This window comes from Protopterus annectens, chromosome 2.part0, assembly GCF_019279795.1.
Source record: "Protopterus annectens isolate FY-2018-M chromosome 2.part0, PAN1.0, whole genome shotgun sequence".
Classification (NCBI taxonomy): Eukaryota; Metazoa; Chordata; order Ceratodontiformes; family Protopteridae; genus Protopterus; species Protopterus annectens.
The window spans coordinates 1634212905-1634234879 of NC_056728.1; the positions used below are offsets into that span (position 1 = coordinate 1634212905).

Consider the following 21975-nt stretch of genomic DNA (forward strand, 5'->3'; position numbering starts at 1 on the left):
TGAGGAGAAAAGCTTCATAACGCAAACAGTTTCAGAAATTATTGCATTTGTCTGAAAAGTAGGACAAAAATATATCAGTTACATAAGACAGTTAAAAATACAAAGCAGTAATACATGCACAAGGTCTATACACATCATGTTTTAAAAGAGAAACAATATATTTACATATATAAACAAGTATTTTGTTCAGCAAAAGGAGCAAAATTCACAGGTGACCACAGATTTACCAAAGGTAACGTTATGACTGAAGCCTATTTCAGTGAAGGCCCATTCCTGTGAAAAAGTCTAACCTGCCTTGACCTAGTGTGATCTCAGATGTGGTTATAAAAGGTATGAGCTGTCCTTTCCATGGAGGTGGGAGCTATACAGATCTTGCCTTGCACATTGCCACACAAACAGCGCTGTAACTCATTGAACACTAGCATGTCAGTTTTACACTTCACCCGCTGTGTTCTCTGTTTAGAATTATTTGGTGTATATTGACAAGAAAGGGTTGTTTATCATCTTTGCATTACTGCAATCCATTACGAGTTCCATATACAGACTGCGCTGGGAAAGCATTTACATAATAAATAATACCAGGACACAGTGAAGTAATTAGCATGTTTTACAGATGGGAACAATGAAGATTAAGAACAAGTGGTTTCTGTTTCATAAGATGGCGTTACATCTATATTAATCACAAGAACAGACACATTCCTGCACAAGTAGTTTTACCACAACAGTTCTGTGTCACCAGTGAATCTTACAACTCAGCAAAGGACTATAATAGTTAACCATGAAAGGTCTTTTTGGCAAAATGCTGTTTGTGTGGCACTGCACATTGAAGCAGGTTAAAAAAAGTGTGCTATGCAAGGCAAAATCTGTATAACCCCCACCTCCATGGAAAGGACAGGTCTTACCTTTTATAACCACATCTGAGATCACAATAGGTCAAGGCAGGTTAGACTTTTTCACAGGAATGGGCTTTCACTGAAATAGGCTTCAGTCATAACGTTACCTTTGATAAACCTGTGGTCACCTGTTAATTTTGCTCCTCTTGCGCAGATTGCAGAGTTTGACAAGTGGGGTATACATAATACGTCATCAGAATAACTAGTGAAATAGCTTCTCTACATGTTGATTAACTCATTGAACACTAGCGCATCAGTTTTACACTTCACCAGCTGTGTTCTCCGTTAACTTATTGGGACAATTAGAGCACCGATGCTGCTGCTGCAGTGTTTGTACCTTTGCTGGAGAATTTTGGTTTAGGCTGTAAAAATATGTAGTATATATAACACATACTTGGGGATGTGATGAGTTACCTACCACAAAACATTGATTTGTTGTTTTGCGATGAGCTGGATAGTCAACTACTTGTGACAGACTACATGTCTGTTCAGGAAACAGAGAGTCTGGGCTTTGTAGAGAGCCCTGTGAAACACTAAATGCCATTCGGTATACAGGAATATCACATTATACTTGTGTTCTAGGCTCAAGGACTGCATAAACATCTAGAAAGGGAACATTAGCCTTGACTCATCTCTGCAGTGGCCACCAAGAGACATGTTCAGAGTTTTCAGTACTTTTTTATCATTTCAAAATTCAGTTTATTATATGTACATAGTTACATTTATAGTCAATGCAATGCAATCCATGTCCACCATCTTAATGGTGCAGTGACAAAGCAAGAGGACTGCAAAGTAGTAGGACATCTCATCTCATTAGCAGAAACTGCAAATTCAGTCTGAGAACTGATTCTGATGTTTGATGTAACACCAGTAGGTGCTACTTCCTGTATATTTTTGTTGCTGTCAGCTCATGTAATCCTGACTGTTTACTGTGATCCCTTATCCTATACATCAGTAAGTGTAGATGACATAATCTATACCTGTAACCTACACACTAGTCCCTCCCAAATCAGACAGCTTTATCTGGCTTTTAATAATCACTGTACTCCAGGCCTGCACAACATACAGCGTGTAGGTCTTAAGCAGTTTACAAAAGCTCAGTTTGTGATACATAGCTTGACTTTTTATAAGATCATATGCAAAGGTTATAATCTGGCAGAATTTCCATGCCACAGTTACCAGGTCTGCAGTGTGTATTCTGCTTCTTGAATGCACTGAAATAATGAAGACAGTTGAAAAACATTTAAAAAAAAAAAAAAAATAAAAAAAATGTTTGTTTTTTTCAGCCTGCTGAAGACATGCAGACTGCAGTACTTTCCTGATAAATGTCATCTCACTGCACACATGAATGACACAACTGAAGAGAAGGAATTCCGAATTCTGAGCCATGGAAGAAAAGCATTCTTTTCATAGAGAGGTTGAAAGTTTATCTGCCAATGCCAAAAGGATTACATTTATTAAAATATTCTGGCTATAATGCTTAACTTTGAATCATTTTCATTATTTTGGAGTAGTTTCCATTCCAGGACATCTTACTCATTGCCTTATTGATGAGTTGGTTTAAACAGGTTAGATTTAAAAAGTTGGTCCTTAATGAGCTTGCCACTGAAATAACAACCCTGATCCCAAAAAAGGCATGGCAACCCTGAGAATATCTGACAAAATAACATGCATTAATTCAACATTGGTCAAATGTTCATCCAGATAACTGTAAATGCACCTGTCATTGTGATCTACTAACTGGGGACCTGCAAGGAGATGAACTTATGCTTCTCCATACTTTTGTTGCTACCAGTTCTGCAGGTCACAGAGGCTTCTCACAGTTTGCTGCATAGACCACTATGGTACGCTATGTTCTTATATAATAAGGAATGAAACCTTTCTACTTTTTCATTGTAGTAATATTCAGTGGCTTAACTGATATCCTGGGAACCAGGCTTGCTTTTAAAACACTTGTGATTGACTCATTTGTGTGATCACTTGTGAATAACTGTCCAACTTTTCCTAGGAAGGTTTCCTCTTTTCCCATTTTGGTCCAACCATGGAGTTGATATGTATAAGTAGTAAGGGTCACAGGGTGCACCCCCCAAAAAAATCATTTTTTTCCTTGTGATGCATTTGCTCCTAAGTGCTATTTACATTTAGGATGTTTCAATCATTTGTGATTGCAGTTCTGTGAAATGATTACAAATGAGTCACATATTTTTCTGGGAGCCATATCCTTTAACAAATATTTCTCCATCTCTTTTATATTCAAGCCTTGTGATCTTTTATTTTTTCTCACTGCAATGGTGCAAGTTCAAATGAGAAATACAGCATTCCCTGAGGTCCACTGCCAGTTTGTATCAATCATTCTACTGTCTAAAAGGCATTTATTGGACACATATGCAATCTGAATGCCAGCTGCTGAGGTCTTCCAGTGCACTTGGCTGCTGATCTCTACAAGTGACTGACAATGGACTATAACCAGTGACATAAATCCTGTCAGCCATTTTGTTTTGTTTTGCCATCAGCTTCTTCATGATTTTCATGCCACATATTTCACTAATGTGAAACAACTTGGAATGCTGTTTCTTTATGCAACAATCTGAGCTGTAGCAGTGTCCGAAGTTATTTAGTATTCAAATTTTGCACATTAGAAATATACTGATGATAAAACACCTAATCCCTTTAATTTGGTACTACGGGTGCATTCAGTAGTTTTGCACAAGCATTGTTGCCTCTTATAGCACCTGGGCTGTTCTCCTACCTGGCTGCACACCTCCCCAGCTTTTCATTTCGAGTGAAAAAAATATCCTCTCCATAACTCTGGCATTTTAACCAGATTCCTGCCCTCATCCCCATCCCACCCTCTCATCTCTTCATTGGAAGAACAAAAAAAGGTCCCTTCTGAAAACTGGTGCTTCTGCATAGTAGGAGAAGTGCCAGTTCTTAATGCACCATCCCTCATGTCCTCATGCTCTGCATGCAATCTGGCACTGCTATCATCTTTCCTAAGGAGGAGAACACTCCCGTGTGAGAGCACAAAAAGACCGTTCTCCAGACTATCTGCTCCTTGCCCTCATTTTTGTGTGAAAAAAAATGGATCTGCTGGCCATGGTCCCCTTATACCTTCTACCCAAGACAGTGGCGCTCTTTTTCATACCCTAGTTTTACATCTGGTCTTACATTGGCTTTACTACTGTTATATTGTTTTCCTTTGGTTTCCAGACCATAAACTGGGCTGCATTTAACAGGTGCAGAATGTAATAGCCAGGGTGCTGGCCGGACCATCTGATGTAAGCCCCTGACATAACCCACATAATGCTAAGGACAACTGCTAATCATTCCATGGAGATAACTCTCCCCTGAATATGTACCTGATGTAGCCAGTTACAAAATACAGTTCTGTCTGTAGTCTACTGACAAATCATAGCATGCAGCTAGACAGGGCACAACAATTTCTCATTAAGAGATTGGCAAGTTGAGCTAGAATGAAAACAAAAGTGGAATCACACTGTTTTCTGAAGAGAAATATCTGCCTTGCTACCTAGTTTATAAAATGCCATCTTTCAGATTCTCTGATTACAACTAAACAGAGGGAGGACTAACACATTCCTGTATGCATTAAACCTTAAGACCGCTGAAAATAATTAGTAAAACTGAGATTGGTTTATAACCAAATGTTTTCTCACTTTTTCAATACAATCATCTTCATCTACTATCAGTTCTAGATTTTTCAGTTATTTAAAAAAACCCTGTATGAATAGAAGATTACACATTAATTTTAACACAGGGCGTTAATATTCTAACTTTCAAAAGGCATCTAGACCTTAAGCTTGTCACAGACATGTCAGCTGGAAAGGCTTTACAGGAATAGGTTACTCAGATTCTCTCATAGCCTGCTATGAGAGAAAGGTTAGTCTGTTTTTGTTTATATTGCTTTCTTGTAATTTGTATTGCTTTATTGCTTTCTTCTATTTTGTATATTGTTCTACTGCATACATAAACTATGAAAGAAGCCAGAACTATCTCTCTTGTGAGTCACACATCTCTCAAGCTGCCTGTCCCTTACGTTAATATGACCACATAATTCCTTGCCTCCCCTGTTTCACTGGTTATTGTTGGAATGAGAAAAATGAACATTTTGTAAAGTCACTTCCCCTTCAGTTATTTCAGTTCATTAGCCCTCCTACTGTATTCCATAGAGACAAAATATTAAGTCCACACCTACATCTAATCTATATTGCCCTTTTAAAATCAGCAGCTCTCTCCTTAGATTGCTAAAGCTTGAGTTACCCCCTCTTTCATATCTAACTGGTTAATGCACACTTCAATTCTTAGAATATTCTACCAATTTTCCACCTTACGTTTAAAGTCTACAACATCTGGACCAAGGCCATGGGTCATTAGAGAACCCACATTCTGCCTCCCAGTAGTCATCTTGTGATTAGTACTTCTATGTTGCTCCTGGTGAGATATGGAGCACGGGAACACATAGGTGCCAGCTTGGAATTTGTGCTGTTTTGTTACCAGTAAGAGAAGGAGCAGAGGGCATTTATTCATGATTGCCTCTGATAGGGCAGTGATTAGATATCCCTGTACTCTGTCTCCTACAGGCTTTTGAGGGGAGATCTAAGTCTGACATACAGAGCATTGTCAGACCCCACTTTGATGGACCTCCTGCATATCCACAAAACAAACAGTACCAGAATTACCTGTTCTAAAGACTTAAACCTTGCCTGTGATATAAATAGGACCTGCTGGAGAGATAGGTATGTATTCCAGAGACTACCCCATCTATGGAACAGGCTCCCCATCCATATGAAGCAGAGTTCCTCCCCAATCCAATTCAAGTCCAACTTGGACAACTGGATGGGAAACCAGAAATTCATCCATGGTTTGGCACCCATGTCGCTGATGCAAACAGGCAACCTGTAAATGGTTCATCTCCCAGGCCTATGCTTACACTTATCAAGGGTATCAGAGCTTGTCAGAGATTTGGGATGCATGGCTAAGCTTAAAAAGGCCCTTGTGGTCGTTAGCCTAGTAAACACCTATGAACCTATGTGGAAACCTCCTGTATGGTCTGGTTGCTATTCAAGGTTTCTACACCCCCGCATCATCTGTGACAAGACTGTTGATCACCAAAGACCCCATGGCTTGCTTTTCATGTTCAGATTAGTGCTACTGTATTGTGTCTAGTGTGAAAAGAAGCAAAGGGGTATTGTATCCCAGCAGTGTGAAGCTGTGGTGAGACCACCACTAGTAGAAGCCAACTAGTAACTATTTAGGTAAATCCCCACTATTCGTTGTTCTTGACAAAGCTAATTCTTTCTTTTCAGTAAGTGCTGTTTGATTAGCTAATGTCTAACTTCAGGATAGTTCCCTAAATATTTCAGCCATAAATCATTAGGGTCTACTTTAGTAGTTTACCGTCAAGTGTTCGACAGTGTTATGTATAGATGCAGGCACCTTTAGTTGAAGGTTTTCCTGTAAAAGCACTCTTGAAATTTCACCAATACCTAGCTGCATACAGGGCAACTAGTTGGTGCAATGACAAACACTACCCCCCATAGCTGAAAACCAGATACTCTTGACTTTACTCTATATTCTGACCACAACCATCTAATCAATAAAAAGGGGCTGTTGCCATGGATATAAACTTTCTTACTATCTCCATTACCTGCTTGGTGGATATGGACATCCTAAGGCAATGTAGAAACTGTCTCACATTTACTGACAACCAGCTAATTCTCAAACTGGTAAGGTATGTGAGAGTTATAATTACAAAATGTCACTGGAGGCAAAGCACTCACATAAAAGCACACCTAATTTCAGCCAAGTTTCCAGTAGTACAAACACTGCACATCACACACAGCATGAAACAGACACATAGGCCCACATGTGCTGAGGCAATTAAATGTAACCCTTCTAAACCCCAAAGACCTCCTAGATGAAGCACACATAAGAAACGCCCTCAGCAGTATCAAATAAAATCTTTCAAAACAGTACCCGCATTAACACATACAGCCACCACACAAGACAACATCCTGGTCAATGGAGAATCCATCATACTGATGTCCCTCTCACCAGGCTGAGTAACAAGAAAGTTAAGGCCAGGTCCTGATCAGGGGCCAGGATCTGCCACATTACGCATGCACTCAGGTCACTGGACCTCGAGTACCAGTATAACTTAGTCATAGCCCATGTTGGTGCAAATGACCTGAGATGTACCTCCCTAGACTATATAGGTTCAGAGGTTCATAGATGTGTACTAGGCAAATGTCCCTGCAGCCTTTACAAGCCTAGCCCATAGGATTACCCTGGCATTGTGCCTCCCAACCTTAGTTTCCAGTGCCTCTGTCGAGTAGAGTGGAGTGATCCCGGGGTGAATTTTCTATTTCTCATTTACTCATCAAGATTTCTCTTGAAGAAGGCCAGTGAGGTGCTCTGTTTGACATATATGGGAAGTCTATTCCATAGCATGGGCAGTCTCTGCGTTATGAACCTGTCCCTCCAGCACATTCTGTTGATTGTGCTAATGAGGTTGAGGTCTCTGGAGTGTGTGGTGCGGAGGGATTGGGATTTCTTTAGATGCAGCATTTCTAACAGAGCTGGGTCAGACATGGCTTTGTAAGTCAAGCAGAGATCACCTCTAAGGAGGTGATATGAGGCAGAGCATAGTTGGAGTCTTTTGATTCTGTCCATATAGTACAAGTGTTTAAGGCCTAGGATCCTCTTTGTGAGATTCTTTTGCGGCCTCTCCAGTTTTTGAAGGTGTCAAGTGAGGTACATGTCAAATGGGGCATTGTACTCGATGATTGGCCTAATGAGGTAAGAGTTGAGGGAGACAATGACCTCTTTCTTCCTGGATGCAAAACCCTTAGTAATGAAATGTGCCACATAAAAGGACTTTCTGACCACAGTGGCAATGTGGTAGTCAAAAGAGAGGTTGCTGTCACCCTGTGTTCCCATATCTCTTATAATGCCTTCTGTGTTCAGTGGACTGCCATCGATGTGGTAGTTCATGGGAACTGGGTTTTTCCCAAAGGGGATGACGACACTTCTTTTGGCATTGAGCTTAAGACCATGGTTCTGACACCAGTCGTTGGTCTCAGTGAGGCCTTTCTGTAGGATGCCAACATCACTTGAGGAGTTAATAATGGCTCCCCAACTTGCAATCATCTGCGAACTTTGTCAGCCAGAGTCCCTTTGTGTTGGCCTGGACTTCTGAGAAATAGATACCAAACAGGAGAGGACCCGAGACTGATCCCTGTGGGATTCCAGTCATGACTGGTCGGCAGTCTGACTTGGAGTCAGCTACCTTCACACTGTGGGTTTTATCTGTGAGCCACTTTGCAACCCACCCAGTGATATATGGGTTGATGCCTAGCTTAGTGAGTTTTTCTATGATTCCTGAGTGGGGAATGGTATCAAAGGCCTTGGCCAGATCAAGGTAGGCTGTATGAACCACCTTGCCTTCATTAACAGCTCTGGTGATTGACTCAAAGAAGTCGACCAAGTTGAGCAGGCATGATCTAACCTTCACACTCTTCATATGAAGACAAACATCATGGAGCTCTCAGGAAATGTGTCCCTGGCTGGTATGAGCCTAGCACTGAGCAGCATTCTACTTTCTCCAAATATGATGCCACACTACGAACAGAAGATGACTGACTTTAATAACTGTCATAGTTTCTGGTGTTATTCTAAGGAGGTGCAATGTTTATCGGCATGGAAGGAGATGATCAACGGACCAAGCTGCTTTGCCAGTGATGGTCTGCATCTCTCCCCTCTAGGCTTCTGAATATTAGCTAAAACATTGTCCTCCCCCTCAATGCCTTTTTTAAGCAATGGCAAACTGAAAGTACTTCCAAAATAGCAAATCAAAACTAAGAAAATCTGAATGTGTTACTGCTCAACCCTAGGAGTCTAAACAAGACACTACACTCCCTACATGCTTTCCTAACCCTAGAGTATGCTGACGTATGTGCAGTCATAGAGACATGGTTTAAAGCTGCAGAGAGACAGCACCCTGACAGTGCAAAGCTATAAAGCCTTCCACACATTTAGACCAGCTACTACACAGGGAGTGACTAAAGATGGAGGAGGTTCAATTTACATAAAAAATAAATATACCTCAAGGCTGGTCAAACAGGACAATGCACTTGAGCTTCTCCATGTTCAAATAACCATAGGCAAAATCCCATACCACTTCCTTGCAAGCTACAGATCATCCTCTATAACCCAGGAAACACATAATACATATTTAAGCTTACTGGAAACACCCAGCATCCTACCTAATACCCTACTCATGGATGATTTTAATTACCCCACTATATTAACTTTGAATCATATACAACACCAAACATGCAGACATAGAGATTCCTGGGTTTTGTTAACACAATTGCCCTGGACCAGACTGTCAGTACGTCGACCAGGGGTGCAAACATGTGGGATCTCATCTTCACTAATATGGGAGACATCTGCATACCCCCTAGTATAATGCCCTCTCCGGCAATGTCAGACCACAAAATGGTGTCCTTTGATGTAAAGGTACCCCAGCTAACACTAAGGTTAACTTCCAACTGATAAATGATAATCTGACAATATTTCAAGCCCCTCTAAACTTTGAGAACACTGCTGCCTCTGTGGACTTGTTCTCAGGAACCCTATACAAGCATGCTAATAGCTGTATAGAGGCAGCTATTCCCACCAGAAATAAGTACTCAAAAAACAAGCCACCATGGTGAAATCAAATCAATAGGCTGTATAACAACAGGAAGAGAATCATGGCAAAAATTAGGAGATGTAACACCCTGCAAGATAAAAGTGCTCTCAACAAGCTAAACAGGCAACTCAGAGGACAAATTTGAAAAAATGAGGTAAATTTGGCCTCACAGGCCAAAGACAAGTACAAGACACTTTTTAGCTATATCCCCAACCTCAAAGGCAGTACACAACTGTGTGGTGAGCTCATTGTTAATGAAGCCATCTATACTGAGCCAGAAGATATAGCAAACCAACTGGCAGACAGATTCGGCTCTAACTTTATTACTCTCTCCCCTCAGGCATCCCCTCAGGAAATGCTATCAAATGTAGTTTCCCCTTTTATCACTAGGGAACAGGTACTCTATGCCCTCTCTAAGGCAAGAACAGTGCATTGATGGGCTCGGGCAATATCCATGACTGCCTTACAAATAGCGTGAAGCATGACCTATCAGGTCTCCTGGAATCACTATTAATCCATAGCCTCCAAAAAGGCTTCAAGCCTCACGAATGGAGAATGGCAACCATCAACCCACATCACAAATGAGGGCCATTTACAGACCATGGAAACTACAGATCCGTAAGTCTCACTAATCTCACATGCAAAGCCATGGTAAGAATTATTATAGAAATGATCAATAATGACATGAGAAACCTCTAGACACTGGACCCAAACCATTTTTGTTTAAGGACAGGTCATGCTTATTCAACCTGGTGGACTTCTTTGATAAGGTCCCCAAAGCAATGGAAAAGGGCAAAACAGTTTGCAGTCCCTACTCTGACCAAACTGAGGCATTTTTGCACAATACCCCACTCAAGCATTGCTGACAAACTAAAGAAATTAGCTATAAACCCTTATGTCACCTGCAGGATAGCCAGCTGGCTGACAGACAGGACACAGGAAGCTAGACTTAGGGAGCGCACCTCTACAAAGAGGCCAGTCACTAGCAGAGTCCCTCAGGGACTAGTCCTGAGACCACTTATTTTTGGCATCTACTTCAGTTAAGTCAAGGTCAACATCAAAGGCCTTTGTTTGAGTAAATTTGTTGATATTTGAAAATCAGGAGCAGTTACAGAATCCCTCACTGACATTAATGCTCTCCAAGAAGGTCTGACATGGGGAACTAACTGGTGTCAGAGCAATGGAATAAAACTAAATGTCAAGAAATATATAATAGTATCCTCTGGGACATCAGCCACCCCTGGTAACTATCATATTGACAATACACCCCTAAATGTCGACACAGTATTCAGGGAGTTAGGGACACACAAAGATAGCAATCTAGCATTTGACCATCGTGTGTCTATGGTAGTGAGGAAATCATTCTATGTTGTGCAATTTACAAATAACAGTATGGCATCTAGGTCCAAGGAGGTCATTGCTCCAATATATTTGGTGTTCATCAGACTATCATTTGGTACTATCACCTTTACTATGTACCTAACCAGGCACATCCAACAATTGGAACATACACACAGGCTCCTCACTAAAAGGAATACAAGATGTAAATAACATGTTTTATGCAGACCATCACAAAGCAATCTCTTTCTGACTGACTGTTCAGGGGGATCAGTGCCTAGCATGCAAGGAATTGCCAGCCTGCAGTCTGATGGACCTCCTGCATATCCACAAGTCAAACACCAGAATTACCCAATGTAAAGACTTAATTCTTGTCTGTGATAAAAATAGGACCTACTAGACAGACAGGTATGTATCCCTAGGTTCATAGGTGTTTACTAGGCTAATGACCACTGGGCCCTTTTTAAGCCTAGCCATGCATCCCAAATCTCTGGTGAGTTCTTGAAACTTTGGTAAGTCTAAACAGTGGATTGGGAGATGAAACACGTACAAGCAGAGACCTGGGGGATGAACCATTTGCAGGCTGCCTTTGTTCATTAGAGACAGAGGTGCCAACCCAGAGATGCATTCCTCATCCATTCATCCAAGTTGTACTTGAATTGGGTTAGGGAGGAACTCTGCTTTACATGGATGAGAAGCTTGTTCCAGGGAGGGAGAAGTTTCTGGGATACATACCTTCCTATCCAGTAGGTCCTATTTTTATCACAGGCAAGATTTAAGTCTTTACATTGGGTAATTCTGGTTCTGTTTGCAGTTTGATACAGGAAGTCCACCAGGCGAATAGGGCCACCTGCAACCAGATGGCTGGACACGTTGATGACAACCATAGGGATGATCCTGAAAGAACTTGCTGGACTAGCATGGAACCAACTTCTTTTTGGATCTTTAATTCATCAAGTCACTAGGACTCAAACCTGAGTCAATGGCAGCTGCAGAGAGAAACTCTTATTATAAATGCAATATTAACTTAGAGGAATCTATGTAAAGCTGTGCAGAAGTGGGAACAAAAAGACAGATTCATCTCAAAAATTAAATTCTCATTCCTCTTATGTATTTTTTTTCTTTCATTATTCAATTCATAAATCGCTCTCAAAACTGAATTAAAGACCTTGTGTGTGTTGGTTTAGTGTTTTATAGTGTATAAACTGACACTGCACAAAGAAAGACTAACATTGCATCATGATTTGATTGATTTGATACTGACATATGCACAGATTACTTTATGCCTTCTCACCACTAGCTTACAGAAAACTTAATAAATATTTAATTACACGAACAAATCTTACCAGATTAACTTGAATCGTTTCTTCCCAGTCTTTTTCATTGTTTATACCAGCATTATTTACCACAATGTCCAGTTTTCCGAAATGCTCATATGTCTTCCTAAAAACATCTAAAATCCACAGCGTGCAATAGGTTAATAAATACAAACAGTCAAGGAATCAAAATTTTACTGATGCACTTTCTTAGATTTGATAACTGAATGACAACAATGAAGCCAGGTGACTTTCTAAGTTGATTCAGAGAGAAAAGTATCTCAAGCATGCAACAGGTCCACACATGGCACAGCACAAAAGTGTAATTGCTAGACAAATATGATATCAGCTGCATGAAGCATAACAAAATCCGATACTATAGAAATAGAGCAGACAAGTAACTCAGAACATTAAGAAACTACCTGAGTACTACATAGTACATACCCAAGATCCAGAAATATAAACAATGTAATGTACTCATTAGATATCTCTAAGAAATGATAAAGGAGGCATTAGGGGTCTCATTCTAAAAGAAATATAAGCCAGAAGTTGCCTTACAGGATGCCAGACTGGGTTTCCATCATTAGGAAAAATGCCTGTATTTAATAATAGTTATTTGCTACTCCACAAGATTTGGACTTGCAAGAAGACTCTTTCTGCTTCTTGAAGTCTAACTTCCCTGAATACCGGCTCTAAATTTGTTTCTAGTCGTAGACTGTGGTTGAAAATGTACTCAGCTCTACTTCGTCTGCCTTGAAATGACTTTAGGCCATATTTCTTTAAGCAAAAAAAGCTTTTGATATGTGGGGAAGCAGCACTGTCTTTTAACTGCAGTTCTTCTCATAAAAACAAGTGTCTAATTAGTAGGATTCTATAAGTCAAACAGGTAAGGAGTCAAGTCTAAAAGTCATGTCAGGCTTGTGACAACCAAATAATGGCAGAACACCTGCCTACTAAAAGAAAGTTTGTGCAGACATTGTGCACAGAGAAGCAGCAAATGTCAACAATGGAAACAACTCCTGGATGGATTTTAACTAGAGATGTAACCAAAACCATAACATGCTGAGTAGTTATTTAAAGCATCTTACATGTATACCCCCATGTATATGATCTGATGACTGTGTCTTATAAACCCCCCAAACTGGAGATGTAATTCTCAGCTACAGGATTTTAACTTGTGGGTTTGGAAACTGACAGATGAAAGAGGTCAATGAATGTTACTGTGATATTACTTTCTGGACTTGGCTTAAACCAGAGTCAGACAACCTGCAAGCATTCATAGTTATTAATGTTACTCATCAATTACAAAATACAACAAAATAGTCTAAAAGTCATTATTTATTTATTTTACATTTGTTAACTGGGTAATGTTCCACTGGGCAAGAAGCCTGTTTTCAGTGGAGACCTGGGGAGAAAAGCTCCTAAGCAATGATTACAAAAAATTAAGATAAAAAGAAAAAATAATATACACTTTGTACAACTGAGTAAAAGTCATGTCAGGATGGGACAAATGTATCCTGTTTAGCAACATTTAAATCACCAATAAAAATGTTCTATAAATTCTTAGAATACTGTGATTCTAAGAGGGGGAATGCAATTTTTTCACTATATATATATATATATATATATATATATATATATATATATATATATGGGTCTATTTCTAAATTTCAAAGTTTCAAAACTTAGACGTTCTTATGGTCAAGACTATAAGATCAAAGTTTGCAAATTTTGAAAAGTAAATAAAAAATATAAAAACAAAAAAATCTTTTTTTATGTTTTTTGGAGGACCAAACCACCTTCACCCCCAACTCCCTACAAATTAAATATACCAACTCCGAGATTGCACTAGAGTGAGGAAAATGGTAACTATACCATTCTGCACTGTATGGCGATCCCCTTTTAAATGGTTCAAAGTTTCAAATCTTCGATCTTATAGTCTCGACCATAAGAAATTCAAAGTTTTGAAACACTGAAATTTAGAAGTAGACCGAAATATGTATGTGTGTATGTGTGTGTGTGTGTGTGTGTGTGTGTGTGTGTGTGTGTGTGTGTGTGTGTGTGTGTGTGTGTGCTGGCTTCAGGAAAGATTCTGAAATAACAAGAGTTGCAGTTTTCTAGTTCTCAAGAGCTTTAACACTCCTGGCACTGAAATACATTGGTCTAAACAGTTGTTGATGGCCAGAAAATGGTCTGTGTGTGTGAGTCTAACAAAATATTGATAGGGAAGGAATTTGGCTGGCTGTTAGATTTAAATGTAAAAACAATGATGCAAATGTTCCAACTAAGAAGTTTAATCATAATCTCTCACACTACTTTCCCAAAACTGCATTGCAATGCATCCATCATACAGTATTATGAAATTTCATCAACATGACACAAAAACTGTAAACAGAATCCAAATGTATTCCAGACTTTAGCGCCTCGACCAAGCAGTCTTCAAGAAGTATAAAAAACATTACCCAAGCATTCCCCTTAAATACCCACCAGACAAAACTAATAATTACATTAAAAAATCACTTACATACAATTACATAATTAAATAAAACATTTCCAATTAATTTCACAATTAAGACCCTAAGGAACCATAGTGTTATATTTTAAAATAAATAAAGATTCTTTAAATAACAATTGATCTTTTAACCTTCCTTCATTTCCTAATTTTACAGATATTTTTTCCAAAACAGTAGCATGTAATAATTTATAGTTAAAATTGTAACATTCTTTAAAGTGGACAGCAATAGCATTTTCAATTTTACATTTTTTAATGTCTCTGACATGTTCTTGCAGATGACACAAACATTCTGTTAGTCTCATCTATGTACACTAACCTAAATGGACAACGTAAAGCATATATACTTCCTTCAGTTACACATGAAGAATTTCCTAATACACAGAACTTATTGTTTCCAATTTTATCAAAAGTTTGAACAATCAATTTACAAATACTACATCTTCCACATGGAAGAGTTCCCTTTAGCAATGGATTTACTGTAAAACTTTCTACAGGGGCTATAAAGTAAGATTTTACCAGTTTGTCTGACAAACTGGTCCCTTTCTTAAATGAGAAAACTGGATGGTGGTTAGACAACTTTCTTAATTTTTCTTCCCTTATCAAACACTTCTAGTAATATTTAACCTGTTGTTGTATCTGTTCACTAAGAACATTATTGTCATTACTATATATATATATATATATATATATATATATATATATATATATATATTACCTTGTAGAGATGTAGTCCTACTTCCATAAATATTTCTCACACAATTATAATTATTATTAGTAGAATAATAATACTCATGGATTTCGTCCAAAGCCTCAATAACATTAGACATCAAATACCCTCTATTCAGGAATATAATGGAAGTAGATAAAAGTGCTTTAGATCAATCTTTCTTATTATTACAGATTCTATGAAGTCGTAAAAAGTTTCCCATATGGTAGGGAATTAATTAAATGCATGTGGCGACAGCTAGAACCATGTAAAAACTGCCCACCATCCTGAAACTTTCTAAATACAGAAGTCAAGATTTCATTAGTTTCTGTACCTACTAGATGTACTTCCAAAAAATTACAATAGGTCCATTGCTAAAGGCAACTTTTCCATGTGGAAGATGTAGTATTTGTGAATTGATTGTTCAAAGTTTTGATAAAATTGGAAACAATAAGTTCTGTATATTAGGACATTTTTCATGTGTTACTGAAGGCATTATATACGCTTTACGTTGTCCATGTAGTTTGGTGTATATAGGTGAGACAAAGAGAATGTTTAAGTGTCGTCTGCAAACACGTCAGAGACATTAAAAATGTAAAACTGAAAGTGCTATTGCTGTCTACTTTAAAGAATGTCACAATAGTGACTATAAATTATTACAGGCTACTATTTTGGAAAAAAAATATTTGTAAAATTAGGAGATGAAGGAAGGTTGCACTTATCTAGCCAAACTGGAGGTAATGCTTTCTCCAATCAAGACTGAACTTGACAGTCAAGAGGAGAAGGTAAACACTTGCACCACACCACACTCATCACATAGTCTCACTAAATCTATACCACCAAAATCCACACATAGAAATACAAAAACATTCGCGGAGGCTCTCAATAATAATCTGCTCAAGCAACAGAGACCTCCAAAGCAGAAATGCAAGCAACCTCCACCCCCAACACAACCCAAATGACACATAGCCCGCAGACTCAGTGTGCCACTCAACCACAGCCAATAAGGCAAAACAACGTACCCAACACACTAGTCATAGTAGACTCTATAGTCAAGCACACTGATGTCCCACTCACCAGGCTAAACAAGGAGAAGGTTACTGTCAGCTGCCTGTCGGGTGCCAGGATCCGCCACATAACCCACGCACTCAGGTCACTCCACAACAAGTACAAATATGACTCTGTCATTGTCCATGTTGGTGTGAACGACCTGAGACGTACCTCCCTGGACTACATGAAAAGAGACGTGGAACAGTTCTCCGATCTTGTAGCCCAGGCAGGTATGACCCTAGCCCTGAGTAGCATTCTGCCATCACCCAGAATGATGCCGCAGTACAAGGACAAAATGATTGACTTCAACAATTGGCTAAGCTTCTGGTGCCATTCTAAAGGGATCCAGTATCTGTCTGCCTGGGATGACATGGTCGACAGACCACGATGCTTTGCCAGAGATGGCCTACACCTGTCACCCCTGGGTTTCCGGATACTGGCTAAGGTTCTTGCCGCCCCTATAGTGCTTTTTTTAGGCAAGGTTCAAATGACAAATTCACCACTGTAACAGGAACAGGCAAGCAAAAACTGAGGGTGATGCTACTCAATGCCAGAAGTCTAAATCTCAAAATGCACTCACTCGAGGCACTCCTTAAAATGGAGAACATCGATATCTGTGCAGTGACTGAGACCTGGTTTAAGGCTCCAGAGAGCACCCCTGCACTACCAGGCTATAACTCATACTACACTTTTCGGCCATGTAACCTGTACTGGAACATCAAAGGTGGAGGTGCATCCATATTCATTAAGGATATCCACACCTCCAGGCTAGTTGCTCAGCATAATGCAGCCGAGGTTATCCAAGTGCAACTAACTCTGGGCAAAACTGCAATCCATATTGTAGCTTGCTACAGATCACCCACCATGCCCCAGGATTCCCACTCCTCTTTTCTTGATGTACTGGAAAATATTAGGGTTCAACCAAACACCCTAATAATGGGCGATTTCAACTACCCCACCATAAAATGGGAAAACTACTCATGTACCAACTCCTTCGCTGAACACTTTCTGGAATTCATAAACTCCAATGCCCTGGATCAACTTATCCACACCCCCACCAGGGGTAACAATATCCTAGATCTAGTCATTACCAATATGAGTGACCAGTGTTCCACACCTGAAGTCAATGCCTCATTAGTCCAATCCGACCATAAGCTAATTACCCTAGATATCCACATCCTGCCTCCACCCTTGTTAAGGAAACCGTAATAAAAAATTTCTCCAAAGCCAACTTCATGCTTCTTAAGACAGAAATGGTGAACTTCATGACACCCATGCAGATGGACAATACAGATACGACTACTGAATCCTACACAATTGCACTTTATAAGCACTTACATGAGTGCATGGATCGTGCTATCCCAAACAGAACCAAGATGCTATCCTCCAAAAAAAGGAAGCCAATCTGGTGGTCCCCTGCCATAAACAAACTATACAACAGAAAGAAGAAACTCTTTCAAAAGAGAGTGAAATCCCACGAGTGGAGGAGCTCCCTGGTCAGCCTCAGTAAGAAGCTGCGATCCTTGATAAAATCCTCCAGCTAGTTACAAAAACAAAATCGCCACTGATTCTAAAGACAACCACAAAGCATTCTATAGCTATGTCAAGAATCCAAATGGCAACACTCAGATCTGCTCTCTGAGTTACAGCACAATGGCACTAAATATATAGACCCAACTGATATTGCCAACATCCTGGCAGATAGGTTCAGTGATAACTTTACCCCCCTCTCACCCCCTAAAGAGCCCATCTCTATACTGGAAGAATGCAAAGTTCCTGTAATCACGGCTGCACAGGAAAAAAACACACTCTACAAAGCCACAAACACAGCATCCATGGGACCAGACAACATCCCTGGCTGCATTCTACATGAACTACAGAACGAACTGGCACCCCACCTAAGTACCATGTTCAATCATAGCCTCAACTCAGGCTTTGTGCCTGCTGAATGGCGCACAGCAACAGTTATCCCACTCCACAAGGGGGGAGCCACCACAGACCCCAGGAACTACCACCCCATTACCCTGACTAGCCTGGTCTGCAAGGCCATGGAACGTATCATCATGGAACTTATAAACATTAACATTGGTAATCTTCAAACTCTGGATCCCACCCAGTTTGGGTTTGTAAAAGGCAGATTATGTCTCCTAAACCTGATTGACTTTTTTGAAGCAGTCACCAAAGCCGTAGACAAGGGTAAGGTGGATCACACAGCCTATCTAGATCTTGCCAAGGCTTTTGACACCATCCCCCACTCTGGAATTATAGATAAACTCACTAAACTAGGTACAAATCCCTATGTCACAAGATGGGTTGCCAACTGGCTCACTGACATAACCCACACTGTGAAAGTAGCAGACTCCAAATCCGACTTCAGACCAGTGACAAGTGGAGTACCACAGGGTTCAGTCCTGGGTCCTCTCCTGTTTGGTATCTACTTCACTGAAGTACAGGCTAACACAGAAGGTCTTTGGCTAACGAAGTTCGCAGATGACTGCAAACTAGGAGCCATAATCAAAATTCCTAACAATGTGGACATCCTACAAAAGGGCCTCACTGAGACAAATGCTTGGTGTCAAAGCCATGGCCTCAAGCTCAATGCCAAAAAGTGCATTGTTATCCCCTTTGGTAAAAACTCTGTACCCATGAACTACAATATAGGCGGTAGTATACTTAACACCAAAAGTGTGATAAGAGACCTTGGGACACAGGTGGACAGTAGTCTCTCCTTTGATAATCACATAGCCACAGTAGTCAGGAAATCCTTCTATGTGGCACACCTCATTACAAAAGGTTTCTCATCCAGAAAAAAAGAGGTCATTGTTCCCCTCTACTCATCACTTAGACCCATTATAGAGTACAATGCCCCTTTCGGTATGTACCTCACAAGACATCTCCAACAACTGGAAAGGCCACAGAAATACCTCACAAAGAGGATTACTGGCCTCAAACAGATGCCCTACGCTGACCGTCTCAAAAAACTCCAGCTTTACTCCGTCGCATATCGCCTACTAAGAGATGATCTCTGCCTAACATACAAAGCTATGTCAAATCCAGAGCTTTTGGACATGCTCCACTTAAAGAAATCCCAATCCCTCCAAGCTACATGCTCTAGGGACCTAAACATTGTCACCACAATAAACAGAACATGCTGGAGGGATAGATTCTTGTCCTAGAGACTTCCCATACTCTGGAATAAACTACCTATCTATATCAAACAAAGCTCTTCATTAGCACTCTTCAAGAAAAATCTTGATGATTGGGTGGGAAATAGGAAATTCACCCCGGGGATCACCTCTGTGGCTCTGCTCAACAGTGGCATAGGAAAATAATTTTCTTGGGTGGCAAAAGCCAGGGTACCTTTTTGGCTGGGCTTGTATGGGCTCCAGGGTCGATAGCCTAGTACCTACCTATGAACCTATAATCAATTGTTATTTAAAGAATCTTTCTTTATTTTAAAATATAACACTATGGTTCCTCAGGGTCTTAATTGTGAAATTAATTGGAAATGTTTTATTTAACTATGTAACTGTATGTAATTGATTTTTTAACTGAATTATTAGTTTTGTCTGGTGGGTATTTAAGGGGAATGCTTGGGTAAAGTTTTTTATACTTCTTGAAGACTGCTTGGTCGAGGTGCTAAAGTCTGGAATAAATTTGGATTCTGTTTGCAGTTTTTGTGTCATTTTGGAGGTTATTTTTTGCTGTTTTCTATTATGAAATTTCACACCTCAGCATTTTCTAGTGCTGACTCACTGTTACTCATTCACTCAGTACACATGATCGAGTGCTCTACATGTTAAAGGCACAAATGACTTAACTATATGAAAGTGAACTCAGATGGCTATAAATAGTTTCCACTCATACCTCAATAACGTAATGATCGCAATCCCTAAATGTGAGACAAAAAAGACCTACAATCAATGTTTGAAAAACGTACTACATTAACCTAACATAACATTCACAATATCCCTTTTATGTGATATTATAGGGCTATAAAACTCAGAAACAGCTCTTCGTGGTCCTGCAGAGTGGTCCTAGCAGCAGAGAACTGAGAAAAGCGACTACTTTCCTGATTTAAGTATTTTTTGCTGTTTTTTACCTAAAATACCTTCTCTTGCTTACTTTGAACAAGCTTAAACTGTTTTTTAGCTGTTTGTTGCATTATATATTATCTGCACTTAAAGTTACATTTGGTCGAAAATTGGTCGAAAGTTTGTTTGTTTGTTTGTTAAATTTAACTGTTGAGGCTGCCCACTAAAGTGTGCTAGCCTGTGTAACTGATTTATTACTGTTTACTGCATTTCTGTGTGCTTTCTATCTCAAAAACAATAAAACCCCAAAAAAATATCCTTGTTTTCCTGCCTCTCCTCGACTAGTTTAGACCAGTATACAGGCTTTGCTGTATTCTGGGCTGTGGTGTAGTTCCTGTGTTGTCCATTGCCTTACTTGGATAGAAGGAAGTTTCTTTGCTTACCAGTGAGAGTGGGGAGCATTGGGCAGCCTATCTGTCCCTGAAGGAGTGACCTCAGCACAAGAGCTTGTGGTAATTGATTGTTTTGGACCATTTCTAGCTCTTTTGAAGTTCCCCGTTTAAAATCCGCCTCTGAGCGTTTTTTTCTGGCTATACTACTCAGAAACAGCTCCTCGTGGTCCTGCAGAGTGGTCCTAGCAGCAGAGAACTGAGAAAAGCGACTACTTTCCTGATTTAAGTATTTTTTGCTGTTTTTTACCTAAAATACCTTCTCTTGCTTACTTTGAACAAGCTTAAACTGTTTTTTTAGCTGTTTGTTGCATTATATATTATCTGCACTTAAAGTTACATTTGGTCGAAAATTGGTCGAACGTTTGTTTGTTAAATTTAACTGTTGAGGCTGCCCACTAAAGTGTGCTAGCCTGTGTAACTGATTTATTACTGTTTACTGCATTTCTGTGTGCTTTCTATCTCAAAAACAAAAAATATATACTTTTTTTCCTGCCTCTCCTCGACTAGTTTAGACCAGTATACAGGCTTTGCTGTATTCTGGACTGTGGTGTAGTTCCTGTCTTGTCCATTGCCTTACTTGGATAGAAGGAAGTTTCTTTGCTCACCAGTGGGAGTGGGGAGCCTTGAGCAGCCTATCTGTCCCTGAAGGAGTGACCTCAGCACAAGAGATTGTAGTAATTGGTTGTTTTGGACCATTTCTAGCTCTTTTGAAGTTCCCTGTTTAAAATCCACCTCTGAGCATTTTTTTCTGGCTATACTACTCAGAAACAGCTCCTCGTGGTCCTGCAGAGTGGTCCTAGCAGCAGAGAACTGAGAAAAGCGACTACTTTCCTGATTTAAGTATTATTTGCTGTTTTTTACCTAAAATATCTTTTCTTGCTTACTTTGAACAAGCTTAAACTGTTTTTTTAGCTGTTTGTTGCATTATATATTATCTGCACTTAAGGTTACATTTGGT

General features: G+C 39.8%; 1 protein-coding gene across 1 annotated transcript in view; it reads right to left on the reverse strand.

The window, feature by feature from the left end:
- Nucleotides 1-21975, reverse strand: part of HPGD (15-hydroxyprostaglandin dehydrogenase) — a 627924-nt gene that overhangs the window by 468314 nt on the left and 137635 nt on the right. The window contains exon 3 of the mRNA XM_044061709.1: nucleotides 12291-12397. Within this exon, the coding sequence (XP_043917644.1) occupies nucleotides 12291-12397 (107 nt within the window). The remainder of the gene's footprint in view (nucleotides 1-12290; nucleotides 12398-21975) is intronic.